A 19562-nucleotide genomic window follows, 5' to 3' on the forward strand; every position below is an offset into this window, starting at 1 on the left:
AGGTCACTGTCAGGATGGAGGGTAAGGTCACTCTCAGGATGGTGGGTAAGGTCACTGTCAGGATGGTGGGTAAGTTCATCGTCAGGATGGAGAGTAAGGTCACTGTCACGATGGTGGTTAAGGTCACCGTCAGGATATTGGGTAAGGTCACTGTCAGGGTGGAGGGTAAGGTCACTGTCAGGATGGAGGGTAAGGTCACTGTCAGGATGGAGAGCAAAGTCACTGTCACGATGGTGGGTAAGGTCACTGTCAGGATGGAGAGTAAGGTCACTGTCAGGATGGAGGGTAAGGTCACCGTCAGGGTGGTGGGTAAGGTCATCGTCAGGATGGAGAGTAAGGTCACTGTCAGGATGGTGGGTAAGGTCACCGTCAGGATATTGGGTAAGGTCACTGTCAGGGTGGAGGGTAAGGTCACTGTCAGGATGGTGGGTAAGGTCACTGTCAGGATGGAGAGTAAGGTCACTGTCAGGATGGAGGGTAAGGTCACTGTCAGGATGGAGAGTAAGGTCACTGTCATGATGGTGGGTAAGGTCACTGTCAGGACGGAGGGTAAGGTCACTGTCAGGATGGTGGGTAAGGTCACTGTCAGGATGGAGAGTTAGGTCACCGTCAGGATGGTGGGTAAGGTCACTGTCAGGATGGTGGGTAAGGTCACTGTCAGGATGATGGGTAAGGTCATCGTCAGGATGGAGGGTAAGGTCACTGTCAGGATGGAGGGTAAGGTCACTGTCAGGATGGTGGGTAAGGTCACCGTCAGGGTGGTGGGTAAGTTCACTGTCAGGATGGAGAGTAAGGTCACTGTCAGGATGGTGGGTAAGGTCACTGTCAGGATGGTGGGTAAGGTCACTGTCAGGATGGAGAGTAAGGCCACTGTCAGGATGGTGGGTAAGGTCACTGTCAGGATGGAGGGAAAGGTCATCGTCAGGATGGTGGGTAAGGTCACTGTCAGGATGGTGGGTAAGGTCACTGTCAGGATGGTGGTTAAGGTCACTGTCAGGATGGTGGGTAAGGTCATCGTCAGGATGGTGGGTCGGGTCACTGTCAGGCTGGTGGGTAAGGTCACTGTCAGGATGGAGAGTAAGGTCACTGTCAGGATGGAGAGTAAGGTCACTGTCAGGATGGTGGGTAAGGTCACTGTCAGGATGGAGGGTAAGGTCACTGTCAGGATGGAGGGTAAGGTCACTGTCAGGATGGAGAGTAAGTTCACTGTCAGGATGGTGGGTAAGGTCACTGTCAGGATGGAGGGTAAGGTCACTGTCAGGATGGTGGGTAAGGTCACTGTCAGGATGGAGGGTAAGGTCTCTGTCAGGATGGTGGGTAAGGTCACTGTCAGGATGGAGTGTCAGGTCACTGTCAGGATGGAGGGTAAGGTCACCGTCAGGGTGGTGGGTAAGTTCATCGTCAGGATGGTGGGTAAGCTCACTGTCAGGATGGAGGGTAAGGTCACTGTCAGGATGGAGAGTAAGGCCACTGTCAGGATGGTGGGTAAGGTCACTGTCAGGATGGTGGGTAAGGTCACTGTCAGGATGGTGGGTACGGTCACTGTCAGGACGGAGGATAAGGTCACTGTCAGTATGGTGGGTAAGGTCACTGTCAGGATAGTGGATAAGGTCACTGTCAGGATGGAGAGTAAGGTCACTGTCAGGATGGTGGGTAAGGTCACCGTCAGGATGGAGAGTAAGGTCACTGTCAGGATGGTGGGTAAGGTCACTGTCAGGATGGAGAGTAAGGTCACTGTCAGGATGGTGGGTAAGGTCACTGCCAGGATGGAGGGTAAGGTCACTGTCAGGATGGTGGGTAAGGTCACTGTCAGGATGGAGGGTAAGGTCACTGTCAGGATGGTGGGTAAGGTCACTGTCAGGATGGTGGGTAAGGTCACTGTCAGGATGGAGAGTAAGGTCACTGTCAGGATAGTGGGTAAGGTCACCGTCAGGATGGTGGGTAAGGTCACTGTCAGGATGGAGAGTAAGGTCACCGTCAGGATGGAGGGTAAGGTCACCGTCAGGATGATGGGTAAGGTCACTGTCAGGATGGAGAGTAAGGTCACCGTCAGGATGGAGAGTAAGGTCACCGTCAGGATGGAGGGTAAGGTCACCGTTAGGATGGAGGGTAAGGTCACTGTCAGGATGGAGAGTAAGGTCACCGTCAGGATGGAGGGTAAGGTCACCGTCAGGATGGAGTGTAAGGTCACTGTCAGGATGGAGAGTAAGGTCACCGTCAGGATGGAGGGTAAGGTCACCGTTAGGATGGAGGGTAAGGTCACTGTCAGGATGGATAGTAAGGTCACCGTCAGGATGGTGGGTAAGGTCACCGTCAGGGTGGTGGGTAAGGTCACTGTCAGGATGGAGAGTAAGGTCACTGTCAGGATGGTGGGTAAGGTCACTGTCAGGATGGTGGGTAAGGTCACTGTCAGGATGGAGAGTAAGGCCACTGTCAGGATGGAGGGTAAGTTCACCGTCAGGATGGTGGGTAAGGTCACTGTCAGGATGGTGGTTAAGGTCACTGTCAGGATGGTGGGTAAGGTCATCGTCAGGATGGTGGGTCGGATCACTGTCAGGATGGTGGGTAAGGTCATCGTCAGGATGGAGAGTAAGGTCACTGTCAGGATGGAGAGTAAGGTCACTGTCAGGATGGTGGGTAAGGTCACTGTCAGGATGGAGGGTAAGGTAACTGTCAGGATGGAGAGTAAGGTCACTGTCAGGATGGTGGGTAAGGTCACTGTCAGGATGGTGGGTAAGGTCACTGTCAGGATGGAGAGTAAGGTCACTGTCAGGAAGGTGGGTAAAGTCACTGTCAGGATGGAGGGTAAGGTCACTGTCAGGAAGTAGGCTAAGGTCACTGTCAGGATGGTGGGTAAGGTCACTGTCAGGATGGAGGGTAAGGTCACTGTCAGGATGGAGGGTAAGGTCACCGTCAGGGTGGTGGGTAAGGTCATCGTCAGGATGGTGGGTAAGGTCACTGTCAGGATGGTGGGTAAGGTCACTGTCAGGATGGAGGGTAAGGTCACCGTCAGGGTGGTGGGTAAGGTCATCGTCAGGATGGTGGGTAAGGTCACTGTCAGGATGGTGGGTCAGGTCACTGTCAGGATGGAGAGTAAGGTCACTGTCAGGATGGTAGGTAAGGTCACTGTCAGGATGGAGGGTAAGGTCACTGTCAGGATGGAGAGTAAGGTCACTGTCAGGATGGTGGGTAAGGTCACTGTCAGGATGGTGGGTAAGGTCACTGTCATGATGGTGGGTAAGGTCACCGTCAGGATAGTGGGTAAGGTCACTGTCAGGGTGGAGGGTAAGGTCACTGTCAGGATGGTGGGTAAGGGCACTGTCAGGATGGAGAGTAAGGTCACTGTCAGGATGGTGGGTAAGGTCACTGTCAGGATGGAGGGTAAGGTCACTGTCAGGATGGTGGGTAAGGTCACTGTCAGGATGGAGGGTAAGGTCACCGTCAGGGTGGTGGGTAAGGTCATCGTCAGGATGGTGGGTAAGTTCACTGTCAGGATGGTGGGTAAGGTCACTGTCAGGATGGAGAGTAAGGTCACTGTCAGGATGGTGGGTAAGGTCACTGTCAGGATGGAGGGTAAGGTCACTGTCAGGATGGAGAGTAAGGTCACTGTCAGGATGGAGAGTAAGGTCATCGTCAGGATGGTGGGTCGGGTCACTGTCAGGCTGGTGGGTAAGGTCATCGTCAGGATGGAGAGTAAGGTCACTGTCAGGATGGAGAGTAAGATCACTGTCAGGATGGTGGGTAAGGTCACTGTCAGGATGGAGGGTAAGGTCACTGTCAGGATGGAGGGTAAGGTCACTGTCAGGATGGTAGGTAAGGTCACTGTCAGGATGGTGGGTAAGGTCATCGTCAGGATGGAGAGTAAGGTCACTGTCACGATGGTGGGTAAGGTCACCGTCAGGATATTGGGTAAGGTCACTGTCAGGGTGGAGGGTAAGGTCACTGTCAGGATGGAGGGTAAGGTCACTGTCAGGATGGAGAGCAAAGTCACTGTCTGGATGGTGGGTAAGGTCACCGTCAGGATGGAGGGTAAGGTCACTGTCAGGATGGAGAGTAAGGTCACTGTCAGGATGGTGGGTAAGGTCACTGTCAGGATGGAGAGTAAGGTCACTGTCAGGATGGTCGGTAAAGTCACTGTCAGGATGGAGGGGAAGGTCACTGTCAGGATGCAGGCTAAGGTCACTGTCATGATGGTGGGTAAGGTCACCGTGAGGATAGTGGGTAAGGTCACTGTCAGGATGGAGGGTAAGTTCACCGTCAGGGTGGTGGGTAAGGTCATCGTCAGGATGGAGAGTAAGGTCACTGTCAGGATGGTGGGTAAGGTCACCGTCAGGATATTGGGTAAGGTCACTGTCAGGGTGGAGGGTAAGGTCACTGTCAGGATGGTGGGTAAGGTCACTGTCAGGATGGAGAGTAAGGTCACTGTCAGGATGGAGGGTAAGGTCACTGTCAGGATGGAGGGTAAGGTCACTGTCAGGATGGAGAGTAAGGTCACTGTCAGGATGGTGGGTAAGGTCACTGTCAGGACGGAGGGTAAGGTCACTGTCAGGATGGTGGGTAAGGTCACTGTCAGGATGGAGAGTTAGGTCACTGTCAGGATGGTGGGTAAGGTCACTGTCAGGATGGTGGGTAAGGTCACTGTCAGGATGATGGGTAAGGTCATCGTCAGGATGGAGGGTAAGGTCACTGTCAGGATGGAGGGTAAGGTCACTGTCAGGATGGTGGGTAAGGTCACCGTCAGGGTGGTGGGTAAGTTCACTGTCAGGATGGAGAGTAAGGTCACTGTCAGGATGGTGGGTAAGGTCACTGTCAGGATGGTGGGTAAGGTCACTGTCAGGATGGAGAGTAAGGCCACTGTCAGGATGGTGGGTAAGGTCACTGTCAGGATGGAGGGAAAGGTCATCGTCAGGATGGTGGGTAAGGTCACTGTCAGGATGGTGGGTAAGGTCACTGTCAGGATGGTGGTTAAGGTCACTGTCAGGATGGTGGGTAAGGTCATCGTCAGGATGGTGGGTCGGGTCACTGTCAGGCTGGTGGGTAAGGTCATCGTCAGGATGGAGAGTAAGGTCACTGTCAGGATGGAGAGTAAGGTCACTGTCAGGATGGTGGGTAAGGTCACTGTCAGGATGGAGGGTAAGGTCACTGTCAGGATGGAGGGTAAGGTCACTGTCAGGATGGTGAGTAAGTTCACTGTCAGGATGGTGGGTAAGGTCACTGTCAGGATGGAGGGTAAGGTCACTGTCAGGATGGTGGGTAAGGTCACTGTCAGGATGGAGGGTAAGGTCTCTGTCAGGATGGTGGGTAAGGTCACTGTCAGGATGGAGTGTCAGGTCACTGTCAGGATGGAGGGTAAGGTCACCGTCAGGGTGGTGGGTAAGGTCATCGTCAGGATGGTGGGTAAGCTCACTGTCAGGATGGAGGGTAAGGTAACTGTCAGGATGGAGAGTAAGGCCACTGTCAGGATGGTGGGTAAGGTCACTGTCAGGATGGTGGGTCAGGTCACTGTCAGGATGGAGAGTAAGGTCACTGTCAGGATGGTAGGTAAGGTCACTGTCAGGATGGAGGGTAAGGTCACTGTCAGGATGGAGAGTAAGGTCACCGTCAGGATAGTGGGTAAGGTCACTGTCAGGGTGGAGGGTAAGGTCACTGTCAGGATGGTGGGTAAGGTCACCGTCAGGATGGTGGGTAAGGTCACTGTCAGGATGGTGGGTAAGGTCACTGTCAGGATGGAGAGTAAGGTCACTGTCAGGATGGTGGGTAAGGTCACTGTCAGGATGGAGGGTAAGGTCACTGTCAGGATGGAGGGCAAGGTCACCGTCAGGGTGGTGGGTAAGGTCATCGTCAGGATGGTGGGTAAGGTCACTGTCAGGATGGAGAGTAAGGTCACTGTCAGGATGGAGAGTAAGGTCACTGTCAGGATGGTGGGTAAGGTCACTGTCAGGATGGAGGGTAAGGTCACTGTCAGGATGGTGGGTAAGGTCATCGTCAGGATGGAGAGTAAGGTCACTGTCAGGATGGTGGGTAAGGTCACTGTCAGGATGGAGAGTAAGGTCACTGTCAGGATGGTGGGTAAGGTCAGCGTCAGGATGGTGGGTAAGGTCACTGTCAGGGTGGTGGGTAAGGTCATCGTCAGGATGGTGGGTAAGATCACTGTCAGGATGGAGGGTAAGGTCACTGTCAGGATGGAGAGTAAGGTCACTGTCAGGATGGTAGGTAAGGTCACTGTCAGGATGGTGGGTAAGGTCATCGTCAGGATGGAGAGTAAGGTCACTGTCATGATGGTGGGTAAGGTCACCGTCAGGATATTGGGTAAGGTCACTGTCAGGATGGAGGGTAAGGTCACTGTCAGGATGGAGAGTAAGGTCACTGTCAGGATGGTGGGTAAAGGTCACTGTCAGGATGGTGGGTAAGGTCACTGTCAGGATGGAGAGTAAGGTCACTGTCAGGATGGTGGGTAAAGGTCACTGTCAGGATGGTGGGTAAGGTCACTGTCAGGATGGAGAGTAAGGTCACTGTCAGGATGGTGGGTAAAGTCACTGTCAGGATGGAGAGGAAGGTCACTGTCAGGATGCAGGCTAAGGTCACTGTCATGATGGTGGGTAAGGTCACCGTCAGGATAGTGGGTAGGGTCACTGTCAGGGTGGAGGGTAAGGTCACTGTCAGGATGGTGGGTAAGGTCACTGTCAGGATGGAGAGTAAGGTCACTGTCAGGATGGTGGGTAAGGTCACTGTCAGGATGGAGGGTAAGGTCACTGTCAGGATGGAGGGTAAGGTCACCGTCAGGGTGGTGGGTAAGGTCACTGTCAGGATGGTGGGTAAGGTCACTGTCAGGATGGAGGGTAAGTTCACTGTCAGGATGTAGAGTAAGGTCACTGTCAGGATGGTGGGTAAGGTCACTGTCAGGATGGTGGGTAAGGTCACTGTCAGGATGGAGAGTAAGGTCACTGTCAGGATGGTGGGTAAGGTCACTGTCAGGATGGTAGGTAAGGTCACTGTCAGGATGGTGGGTAAGGTCATCGTCAGGATGGAGAGTAAGGTCACTGTCAGGATGGTGGGTAAGGTCACCGTCAGGATATTGGGTAAGGTCACTGTCAGGGTGGAGGGTAAGGTCACTGTCAGGATGGTGGGAAAGGTCACTGTCAGGATGGTCGGTAAGGTCACCGTCAGGATGGTGGGTAAGGTCACTGACAGGATGGAGGGTAAGGTCACTGTCAGGATGGATGGTAAGGTCACGGTCAGGATGGAGAGTAAGGTCACTGTCAGGATGGTGGGTAAGGTCACTGTCAGGATGGAGAGTAAGGTCACTGTCAGGATGGAGGGTAAGGTCACTGTCAGGATGGAGAGTAAGGTCACTGTCAGGATGGTGGGTAAGGTCACTGTCAGGATGGTGGTTAAGGTCACTGTCAGGACGGAGCGTAAGGTCACTGTCAGGATGGTGGGTAAGGTCACTGTCAGGATGGAGAGTTAGGTCACTGTCAGGATGGTGGGTAAGGTCACTGTCAGGATGGTGGGTAAGGTCACTGTCAGGATGGAGGGGAAGGTCACTGTCAGGATGGTGGGTAAGGTCACTGTCAGGATGGAGGGTAAGGTCACTGTCAGGATGGTGGGTAAGGTCACTGTCAGGATGGTGGGTAAGGTCACTGTCAGGATGGAGGGTAAGGTCACTGTCAGGATGGTGGGTAAGGTCACTGTCAGGACGGAGGCTAAGGTCACTGTCAGGATGGTGGGTAAGGTCACTGTCAGGATGGTGGGTAAGGTCACTGTCAGGATGGAGAGTAAGGCCACTGTCAGGATGGTGGGTAAGGTCACTGTCAGGATGGAGGGAAAGGTCATCGTCAGGATGGTGGGTAAGGTCACTGTCAGGATGGTGGGTAAGGTCACTGTCAGGATGGTGGTTAAGGTCACTGTCAGGATGGTGGGTAAGGTCATCGTCAGGATGGTGGGTCGGGTCACTGTCAGGCTGGTGGGTAAGGTCATTGTCAGGATGGAGAGTAAGGTCACTGTCAGGATGGAGAGTAAGGTCACTGTCAGGATGGTGGGTAAGGTCACTGTCAGGATGGAGAGTAAGGTCACTGTCAGGATGGTGGGTAAGGTCACTGTCAGGATGGAGGGTAAGGTCACTGTCAGGATGGTGGGTAAGGTCACTGTCAGGATGGAGGGTAAGGTCACTGTCAGGATGGTGGGTAAGGTCAATGTCAGGATGGAGTGTAAGGTCACTGTCAGGATGGAGGGTAAGGTCACCGTCAGGGTGGTGGGTAAGGTCATCGTCAGGATGGTGGGTGAGCTCACTGTCAGGATGGAGGGTAAGGTCACTGTCAGGATGGAGAGTAAGGCCACTGTCAGAATGGTGGGTAAGGTCTCTGTCAGGATGGTGGGTCAGGTCACTGTCAGGATGGAGAGTAAGGTCACTGTCAGGATGGTAGGTAAGGTCACTGTCAGGATGGAGGGTAAGGTCACTGTCAGGATGGAGAGTAAGGTCACTGTCAGGATGGTGGGTAAAGTCACTGTCAGGAGGGAGGGTAAGGTCACTGTCATGATGGTGGGTAAGGTCACCGTCAGGATAGTGGGTAAGGTCACTGTCAGGGTGGAGGGTAAGGTCACTGTCAGGATGGTGGGTAAGGTCACCGTCAGGATGGTGGGTAAGGTCACTGTCAGGATGGTGGGTAAGGTCACTGTCAGGATGGAGAGTAAGGTCACTGTCAGGATGGTGGGTAAGGTCACTGTCAGGATGGAGGGTAAGGTCACTGTCAGGATGGAGGGCAAGGTCACCGTCATGGTGGTGGGTAAGGTCACTGTCAGGATGGTGGGTAAGGTCACTGTCAGGATGGAGAGTAAGGTCACTGTCAGGATGGAGAGTAAGGTCACTGTCAGGATGGTGGGTAAGGTCACTGTCAGGATGGAGGGTAAGATCACTGTCAGGATGGAGAGTAAGGTCACTGTCAGGATGGTAGGTAAGGTCACTGTCAGGGTGGTGGGTAAGGTCATCGTCAGGATGGTGGGTATTTCACTGTCAGGATGGAGGGTAAGGTCACTGTCAGGATGGAGAGTAAGGTCACTGTCAGGATGGTGGGTAAGGTCACTGTCAGGATGGTGGTTAAGGTCATCGTCAGGATGGAGAGTAAGATCACTGTCATGATGGTGGGTAAGGTCACCGTCAGGATATTGGGTAATGTCACTGTCAGGATGGAGGGTAAGGTCACTGTCAGGATGGAGAGTAAGGTCACTGTCAGGATGGTGGGTAAAGGTCACTGTCAGGATGGTGGGTAAGGTCACTGTCAGGATGGAGAGTAAGGTCACTGTCAGGATGGTGGGTAAGGTCACTGTCAGGATGGAGAGTAAGGTCACTGTCAGGATGGAGGGTAGGGTCACTGTCAGGATGGAGAGTAAGGTCACTGTCAGGATGGTGGGTAAGGTCACTGTCAGGATGGTGGTTAAGGTCACTGTCAGGACGGAGGGTAAGGTCACTGTCAGGATGGTGGGTAAGGTCACTGTCAGGATGGAGAGTTAGGTCACTGTCAGGATGGTGGGTAAGGTCACTGTCAGGATGGTGGGTAAGGTCACTGTCAGGATGGAGGGTAAGGTCACTGTCAGGATGGAGGGGAAGGTCACTGTCAGGATGGTGGGTAAGGTCACTGTCAGGATGGAGGGTAAGGTCACTGTCAGGATGGTGGGTAAGGTCACTGTCAGGATGGTGGGTAAGGTCACTGTCAGGATGGAGGGTAAGGTCACTGTCAGGATGGTGGGTAAGGTCACTGTCAGGACGGAGGGTAAGGTCACTGTCAGGATGGTGGGTAAGGTCACTGTCAGGATGGTGGGTAAGGTCACTGTCAGGATGGAGAGTAAGGCCACTATCAGGATGGTGGGTAAGGTCACTGTCAGGATGGAGGGAAAGGTCATCGTCAGGATGGTGGGTAAGGTCACTGTCAGGATGGTGGGTAAGGTCACTGTCAGGATGGTGGTTAAGGTCACTGTCAGGATGGTGGGTAAGGTCATCGTCAGGATGGTGGGTCGGGTCACTGTCAGGCTGGTGGGTAAGGTCATCGTCAGGATGGAGAGTAAGGTCACTGTCAGGATGGAGAGTAAGGTCACTGTCAGGATGGTGGGTAAGTTCACTGTCAGGATGGAGGGTAAGGTCACTGTCAGGATGGAGAGTAAGGTCACTGTCAGGATGGAGGGTAAGGTCACTGTCAGGATGGTGGGTAAGGTCACTGTCAGGATGGAGGGTAAGGTCACTGTCAGGATGGTGGGTAAGGTCACTGTCAGGATGGAGTGTAAGGTCACTGTCAGGATGGAGGGTAAGGTCACCGTCAGGGTGGTGGGTAAGGTCATCGTCAGGATGGTGGGTGAGCTCACTGTCAGGATGGAGGGTAAGGTCACTGTCAGGATGGAGAGTAAGGCCACTGTCAGAATGGTGGGTAAGGTCACTGTCAGGATGGTGGGTCAGGTCACTGTCAGGATGGAGAGTAAGGTCACTGTCAGGATGGTAGGTAAGGTCACTGTCAGGATGGAGGGTAAGGTCACTGTCAGGATGGAGAGTAAGGTCACTGTCAGGATGGTGGGTAAGGTCACTGTCAGGATGGAGGGGAAGGTCACTGTCAGGATGGAGAGTAAGGTCACTGTCAGGATGGTGGGTAAAGTCACCGTCAGGATGGAGGGTAAGGTCACTGTCATGATGGTGGGTAAGTTCACCGTCAGGATAGTGGGTAAGGTCACTGTCAGGGTGGAGGGTAAGGTCACTGTCAGGATGGTGGGTAAGGTCACCGTCAGGATGGTGGGTAAGGTCACTGTCAGGATGGTGGGTAAGGTCACTGTCAGGATGGAGAGTAAGGTCACTGTCAGGATGGTGGGTAAGGTCACTGTCAGGATGGAGGGTAAGGTCACTGTCAGGATGGAGGGCAAGGTCACCGTCAGGGTGGTGGGTAAGGTCATCGTCAGGATGGAGAGTAAGGTCACTGTCAGGATGGAGAGTAAGGTCACTGTCAGGATGGAGAGTAAGGTCACTGTCAGGATGGTGGGTAAGGTCACTGTCAGGATGGAGGGTAAGATCACTGTCAGGATGGAGAGTAAGGTCACTGTCAGGATGGTAGGTAAGGTCACTGTCAGGGTGGTGGGTAAGGTCATCGTCAGGATGGTGGGTATTTCACTGTCAGGATGGAGGGTAAGGTCACTGTCAGGATGGAGAGTAAGGTCACTGTCAGGATGGTGGGTAAGGTCACTGTCAGGATGGTGGTTAAGGTCATCGTCAGGATGGAGAGTAAGATCACTGTCATGATGGTGGGTAAGGTCACCGTCAGGATATTGGGTAATGTCACTGTCAGGATGGAGGGTAAGGTCACTGTCAGGATGGAGAGTAAGGTCACTGTCAGGATGGTGGGTAAAGGTCACTGTCAGGATGGTGGGTAAGGTCACTGTCAGGATGGAGAGTAAGGTCACTGTCAGGATGGTGGGTAAAGTCACTGTCAGGATGGAGAGGAAGGTCACTGTCAGGATGCAGGCTAAGGTCACTGTCATGATGGTGGGTAAGGTCACCGTCAGGATAGTGGGTAAGGTCACTGTCAGGGTGGAGGGTAAGGTCACTGTCAGGATGGTGGGTAAGGTCACTGTCAGGATGGAGAGTAAGGTCACTGTCAGGATGGTGGGTAAGGTCACTGTCAGGATGGAGGGTAAGGTCACCGTCAGGGTGGTGGGTAAGGTCATCGTCAGGATGGTGGGTAAGGTCACTTTCAGGATGGAGGGTAAGTTCACTGTCAGGATGTAGAGTAAGGTCACTGTCAGGATGGTGGGTAAGGTCACTGTCAGGATGGAGAGTAAGGTCACTGTCAGGATGGTAGGTAAGGTCACTGTCAGGATGGTGGGTAAGGTCATCGTCAGGATGGAGAGTAAGGTCACTGTCAGGATGGTGGGTAAGGTCACCGTCAGGATATTGGGTAAGGTCACTGTCAGGGTGGAGGGTAAGGTCACTGTCAGGATGGAGGGTAAGGTCACTGTCAGGATGGTGGGTAAGGTAACCGTCAGGATGGTGGGTAAGGTCACTGACAGGATGGAGGGTAAGGTCACTGTCAGGATGGATGGTAAGGTCACTGTCAGGATGGAGAGTAAGGTCACTGTCAGGATGGTGGGTAAGGTCACTGTCAGGATGGAGAGTAAGGTCACTGTCAGGATGGAGGGTAAGGTCACTGTCAGGATGGAGGGTAAGGTCACTGTCAGGATGGAGAGTAAGGTCACTGTCAGGATGGTGGGTAAGGTCACTGTCAGGATGGTGGTTAAGGTCACTGTCAGGACGGAGGGTAAGGTCCATGTCAGGATGGTGGGTAAGGTCACTGTCAGGATGGAGAGTTAGGTCACTGTCAGGATGGTGGGTAAGGTCACTGTCAGGATGGTGGGTAAGGTCACTGTCAGGATGGAGGGGAAGGTCACTGTCAGGATGGTGGGTAAGGTCACTGTCAGGATGGAGGGTAAGGTCACTGTCAGGATGGTGGGTAAGGTCACTGTCAGGATGGTGGGTAAGGTCACTGTCAGGATGGAGGGTAAGGTCACTGTCAGGATGGTGGGTAAGGTCACTGTCAGGACGGAGGGTAAGGTCACTGTCAGGATGGAGAGTAAGGTCACTGTCAGGACGGAGGGTAAGGTCACTGTCAGGATGGAGAGTAAGGTCACTGTCAGGACGGAGGGTAAGGTCACTGTCAGGACGGAGGGTAAGGTCACTGTCAGGGTGGTGGGTAAGGTCATCGTCAGGATGGAGGGTAAGTTCACTGTCAGGACGGAGGGTAAGGTCACCGTCAGGATGGTGGGTAAGGTCACTGTCAGGATGGAGGGTAAGGTCACTGTCAGGATGGTGGGTAAGGTCACTGTCAGGATGGAGAGTTAGTTCACTGTCAGGACGGAGGGTAAGGTCATTGTCAGGATGGTGGGTAAGGTCACTGTCAGGATGGAGGGTACGGTCACTGTCAGGATGGTGGGTAAGGTCACTGTCAGGATGGTGGTTAAGGTCACTGTCAGGACGGAGGGTAAGGTCACTGTCAGGATGGTGGGTAAGGTCACTGTCAGGATGGAGAGTTAGGTCACTGTCAGGATGGTGGGTAAGGTCACTGTCAGGATGGTGGGTAAGGTCACTGTCAGGATGGAGGGTAAGGTCACTGTCAGGATGGATGGTAAGGTCACTGTCAGGATGGAGGGTAAGGTCACTGTCAGGATGGTGGGCAAGGTCACTGTCAGGATGGAGGGTAAGGTCACTGTCAGGATGGTGGGTAAAGTCACTGTCAGGATGGAGGGTAAGGTCACTGTCAGGACGGTGGGTAAGGTCACTGTCAGGACGGAGGGTAAGGTCACTGTCAGGATGGAGAGTAAGGTCACTGTCAGGACGGAGGGTGAGGTCACTGTCAGGATGGTGGGTAAGGTCACCGTCAGGATGGAGGGTAAGGTCACTGTCAGGACGGAGGGTAAGGTCACGGTCAGGATGGTGGGTAAGGTCACTGTCAGTATGGTGGGTAAGGTCACTGTCAGGATAGTGGATAAGGTCACTGTCAGGATGGAGGGTAAGTTCACTGTCAGGATGGTGGGTAAGGTCACTGTCAGGATGGAGAGTAAGTTCACTGTCAGGATGGTGGGTAAGGTCACTGTCAGGACGGAGGGTAAGGTCACCGTCAGGATAGTGGGTAAGGTCACTGTCAGGATGGAGAGTAAGTTCACTGTCAGGATGGTGGGTAAGGTCACCGTCAGGATGGAGGGGAAGGTCACTGTCAGTATGGAGAGTAAGGTCACTGTCAGGATGGTGGGTAAGTTCACTGTCAGGATGGAGAGTAAGGTCACTGTCAGGATGGTGGGTAAGGTCACCGTCAGGATGGAGAGTAAGGTCACTGTCAGGATGGAGAGTAAGGTCACTGTCAGGATGGTGGGTAAGGTCACTGTCAGGATGGAGAGTAAGGTCACTGTCAGGATGGAGAGTAAGGTCACTGTCAGGATGGTGGGTAAGGTCACCGTCAGGATGGAGGGGAAGGTCACTGTCAGTATGGAGAGTAAGGTCACTGTCAGGATGGTGGGTAAGTTCACTGTCAGGATGGAGAGTAAGGTCACTGTCAGGATGGAGAGTAAGGTCACTGTCAGGATGGTGGGTAAGGTCACTGTCAGGATGGAGAGTAAGGTCACTGTCAGGACGGAGGGTAAGGTCACCGTCAGGATGGTGGGTAAGGTCACTGTCAGGATGGTGGGTAAGGTCACTGTCAGGATGGTGGGTAAGGTCACTGTCAGGATGGAGAGTAAGGTCACCGTCAGGATGGAGAGTAAGGTCACTGTCAGGATGGTGGGTAAGGTCACTGTCAGGATGGAGAGTAAGGTCACCGTCAGGATGGTGGGTAAGGTCACTGTCAGGATGGTGGGTAAGGTCACTGTCAGGATGGAGAGTAAGGTCACTGTCAGGATGGTGGGTAAGGTCACCGACAGGATGGTGGGTCAGGTCACTGTCAGGATGGAGAGTAAGGTCACTGTCAGGATGGTGGGTAAAGTCACTGTCAGGATTGTGGGTAAGGTCACTGTCAGGATGGTGGGTAAGGTCACTGTCAGGATGGAGAGTAAGGTCACTGTCAGGATGGTGGGTAAGTTCACTGTCAGGATGGAGGGTAAGGTCACTGTCAGGATGGAGAGTACGGTCACTGTCAGGATGGTGGGTAAGGTCACTGTCAGGATGGAGAGTAAGGTCACCGTCAGGATGGTGGGTAAGATCACTGTCAGGATGGAGAGTAAGGTCACTGTCAGGATGGTGGGTAAGGTCACCGTCAGGATGGTGGGTTAGGTCACTGTCAGGATGGAGAGTAGGTTCACGGTCAGGATGGTTGGTAAGGTCACTGTCAGGATGGAGAGTAAGGTCACTGTCAGGATGGTGGGTAAGGTCACTGTCAGGATGGTGGGTAAGGTCACTGTCAGGATGGTGGGTAAGGTCACCGTCGGGATGGTGGGTAAGGTCACTGACAGGATGGTGGGTAAGGTCACTGTCAGGATGGTGGGTAAGGTCACTGTCAGGATGGAGAGTAAGGTCACTGTCAGGATGGTGGGTAAGGTCACTGTCAGGATGGTGGTTAAGGTCACTGTCAGGACGGAGGGTAAGGTCACTGTCAGGATGGTGGGTAAGGTCACTGTCAGGATGGAGAGTTAGGTCACTGTCAGGATGGTGGGTAAGGTCACTGTCAGGATGGAGGGTAAGGTCACTGTCAGGATGGTGGGTAAGGTCACTGTCAGGATGGAGGGGAAGGTCACTGTCAGGATGGTGGGTAAGGTCACTGTCAGGATGGTGGGTAAGGTCACTGTCAGGATGGAGGGGAAGGTCACTGTCAGGATGGTGGGTAAGGTCACTGTCAGGATGGAAGGTAAGGTCACTGTCAGGATGGTGGGTAAGGTCACTGTCAGGATGGTGGGTAAGGTCACTGTCAGGATAGTGGGTAAGGTCACCGTCAGGATGGTGGGTAAGGTCACCGTCAGGATGGTGGGTAAGGTCACTGTCAGGATGGTGGGTAAGGTCACTGTCAGGATGGTGGGTCAGGTCACTGTCAGGATGGTGGGTAAGGTCACTGTCAGGATGGAGAGTAAGGTCACTGTCAGGATGGTGGGTAAGGTCACTGTCAGGATGGAGCGTAAGGTCACTGTCAGGATGGAGGGTAAGGTCACCGTCAGGGTGGTGGGTAAGGTCATCGTCAGGATGGTGGTTAAGGTCACTGTCAGGATGGAGGGTAAGTTCACTGTCAGGATGTAGAGTAAGGTCACTGTCAGGATGGTGGGTAAGGTCACTGTCAGGATGGAGAGTAAGGTCACTGTCAGGATGGTAGGTAAGGTCACTGTCAGGATGGTGGGTAAGGTCATCGTCAGGATGGAGAGTAAGTTCACTGTCAGGATGGTGGGTAAGGTCACCGTCAGGATATTGGGTAAGGTCACTGTCAGGGTGGAGGGTAAGGTCACTGTCAGGATGGTGGGTAAGGTCACTGTCAGGATGGTGGGTAAGGTCACCGTCAGGATGGTGGGTAAGGTCACTGTCAGGATGGTGGGTAAGGTCACTGTCAGGATGGAGAGTAAGGTCACTGTCAGGATGGAGAGTAAGGTCACTGTCAGGATGGTAGGTAAGGTCACTGTCAGGATGGAGAGTAAGGTCACTGTCAGGATGGTGGGTAAGGTCACTGTCAGGATGGAGTGTAAGGTCACTGTCAGGATGGAGAGTAAGGTCACTGTCAGGATGGTGGGTAAGGTCACTGTCAGGATGGAGAGTAAGGTCACTGTCAGGATGGAGAGTAAGGTCACTGTCAGGATGGTGGGTAAGGTCACTGTCAGGATGGAGGGTAAGGTCACCGTCAGGATGGAGAGTAAGGTCACTGTCAGGATGGTGGGTAAGGTCACTGTCAGGATGGTGGGTAAGTTCACTGTCAGGATGGTGGGTAAGGTCACTGTCAGGATGGTGGGTAAGGTCACTGTCAGGATGGAGGGTAAGGTCACTGTCAGGATGGTGGGTAAGGTCACCGTCAGGATGGTGGGTAAGGTCACTGTCAGGATGGTGGGTAAGTTCACCGTCAGGATGGTGGGTAAGGTCACTGTCAGGATGGAGGGTAAGATCACTGTCAGGATGGAGAGTAAGGTCACTGTCAGGATTCTGGGTAAGGTCACCGTCAGGATGGTGGTTAAGGTCACTGTCAGGATGGTGGGTAAGGTCACTGTCAGGATGGTGGGTAAGATCACTGTCAGGGTGGAGGGTAAGGTCACTGTCAGGATGGAGGGTAAGGTCACTGTCAGGATGGAGGGTAAGGACACTGTCAGGATGGAGGGTAAGGTCACTTTCAGGATGGTGGGTAAGGTCACTGTCAGGATGGAGAGTAAGGTCACTGTCAGGATGGAGGGAAAGGACACTGTCAGGATGGAGGGTAAGGACACTGTCAGGGTGGAGTGTAAGGTCACTGTCAGGATGGTAGGTAAGGTCACTGTCAGGATGGAGGGTAAGGTCACTGTCAGGATGGAGAGTAAGGTCACTGTCAGGATGGTGGGTAAGGTCACCGTCAGGATGGTGGGTAAGGTCACCGTCAGGATGGTGGGTAAGGTCACTGTCAGGATGGAGGGTAAGGACACTGTCTGGGTGGAGAGTAAGATCACTGTCAGGGTGGAGGGTAAGGTCACTGTCAGGATGCAGGGTAAGGTCACTGTCAGGATGGAGAGTAAGGTCACTGTCAGGATGGTGGGTAAGGTCACTGTCAGGATGGAGAGTAAGGTCACTGTCAGGATGGAGGGAAAGGACACTGTCAGGATGGAGGGTAAGGACACTGTCAGGGTGGAGAGTAAGGTCACTGTCAGGATGGTAGGTAAGGTCACTGTCAGGATGGAGGGTAAGGTCACTGTCAGGATGGAGAGTAAGGTCACTGTCAGGATGGTGGGTAAGGTCACTGTCAGGATGGAGAGTAAGGTCACTGTCAGCATGGAGAGTAAGGTCACTGTCAGGATGGAGGGAAAGGACACTGTCAGGATGGAGGGTAAGGACACTGTCAGGATGGAGGGTAAGGTCACTGTCAGGATGGAGAGTAAGGTCACTGTCAGGATGGTAGGTAAGGTCACTGTCAGGATGGAGGGTAAGGTCACTGTCAGGATGGAGAGTAAGGTCACTGTCAGGATGGTGGGTAAGGTCACCGTCAGGATGGTGGGTAAGGTCACCGTCAGGATGGTTGGTAAGTTCACTGTCAGGATGGAGAGTAAGGTCACTGTCAGGATGGTGGTTAAGGTCACTGTCAGGATGGTGGGTAAGGTCTCTGTCTGGGTGGAGAGTAAGATCACTGTCAGGGTGGAGGGTAAGGTCACTGTCAGGATGGTGGGTAAGGTCACTGTCAGGATGGAGAGTAAGGTCACTGTCAGGATGGTGGGTAAGGTCACTGTCAGGATGGTGGGTAAGGTCATCGTCAGGATGGTGGGTAAGGTCACCGTCAGGATGGTGGGTAAGGTCACCGTCAGGATGGAGGGTAAGGTCACTGTCAGGATGGTGGGTAAGGTCATCGTCAGGATGGTGGGTAAGGTCACTGTCAGGATGGTGGGTAAGGTCACCGTCAGGATGGTGGGTAAGGTCACTGTCAGGATGGTGGGTAAGTTCACCGTCAGGATGGTGGGTAAGGTCACTGTCAGGATGGAGGGTAAGGTCACTGTCAGGATGGAGGGTAAGGTCACTGTCAGGATGGAGGGTAAGGTCACTTCAAGTCTTGAAATTTGGAATCCCAAACAAAAGCTGAGATTGTATGAGATGTTCAGCGTAAATCGGGAGTTAACAGTGTGAATGATTTACTGCCAGTGCCAGCTGGTCCGAACGCACTGTGGCTGGAGATGGGGACAGTGTGGGTGATGGCGGGGAGCTCGTGGCCGCACAACAGAAATCATGGCGATGGTTATGTCTATGCCGAGGGGGAGAGTAAAGGGATAGGCAAACACAGCCACTGCTGCTTTTGGGCTGTGAAGTTTCGTAGCTGGGGTGGGAGCTGGTAATGAGAAGTGCAAATGTTTGAAATGGGCTAACGGTGATGGGATCAACCTTTACAGGTGGTTACTTATGGGGCTTGTGGGCAGGGAATGGGCCAGTGAGAGGGTGTTCACATTCTGAAATTCTCAATCTCAGTGTTGAGTCCTGGAGGAGGACAGGCATGAAGAGAAAGGCGCACTGTTGTCCTTCCAGTCTGTACCACGTTTCACCGGGACACCGCAGCAAGCCTGAGGCAGCAACGCTGTCGCGGGAGACACTGGCGGTGTGCGTGGACGTGCCGGCCAACTGCGGTCATTTGGACAGACAGAACCGTGGGTGTTCTGTGAAGTGATCACTCAGGCTGCGTTCCGTCTCCCCGGTGTCGAGGAGCTGCACGTGTACGTAGAAGACTAGGCTGAGTGAAGTGCAGATGGGCCCTCCTCATGTTTCCCCCCCTGACTGGTTTGTGTCGCACTGGGCAGGGTCAGGGTCACTGACAGCGCAGCATGACCCCTGGGAAGCTGGGGAGGGCTTGGGAGTGAGGGGCAATCTCTGCCGGGCAGTGATCAAACACAAGGGAGGGAGTTGACCGACGCGTTCGTGGCAAGTCCCAACTCCACCGAAGAAATCTCGGGAGAAACTGGGGAGCAAGGTCTGCTTGTCTGACACGCTGGAATTGTCCAACCAGGTTTCGGGTGTGGGGGAACCGGTGGTGGGTGCCTGTGGGACAGGACGTCATGTGACGGTGTTTGGGCCTGGCCTGTGTTGGCGATCCAAGCATTAGCGAGCTGGGGGGTAACCTCTTCAGTCCCACGTGTCTCCTCTCTTCCTTCCCTCCCTCAGGGTACGAAGGCCTGTTCTGTGAGATCAACACCGATGAATGCCAAAGCAATCCCTGCCTGAACCACGGTGCTTGCCAGGACCTGGTGAACGGTGTGCGCTGCCTGTGCGCCCCAGGTGAGTGACGAGCGAGTGAGTGAGCGACATCAGAGCTGTCTTCCCCGAACTTGCTGCGAGTCAGGTGTACGGGCACCTTCCAGAGTCCTTTTACCCATTGAGTCATGGGATGTGGGTGTCTCTGGCATTTGTTACTTGCCCC

The 19562-nt window shown here is 53.6% G+C and overlaps 1 protein-coding gene across 1 annotated transcript in view; it reads left to right on the forward strand.

Annotated features, from left to right (window-relative positions):
- Positions 1 to 19562, forward strand: part of LOC122547595 (uncharacterized) — a 715380-nt gene that overhangs the window by 388046 nt on the left and 307772 nt on the right. Inside the window, 1 exon segment of the mRNA XM_087978709.1 lies at positions 19307 to 19420. Within this exon segment, the coding sequence (XP_087834835.1) occupies positions 19307 to 19420 (114 nt within the window).

Source organism: Chiloscyllium plagiosum, unplaced genomic scaffold (assembly GCF_037043375.1).
Source record: "Chiloscyllium plagiosum isolate Xiang-an unplaced genomic scaffold, Cpla_swu_hap1 HiC_scaffold_35, whole genome shotgun sequence".
NCBI lineage: Eukaryota > Metazoa > Chordata > Chondrichthyes > Orectolobiformes > Hemiscylliidae > Chiloscyllium > Chiloscyllium plagiosum.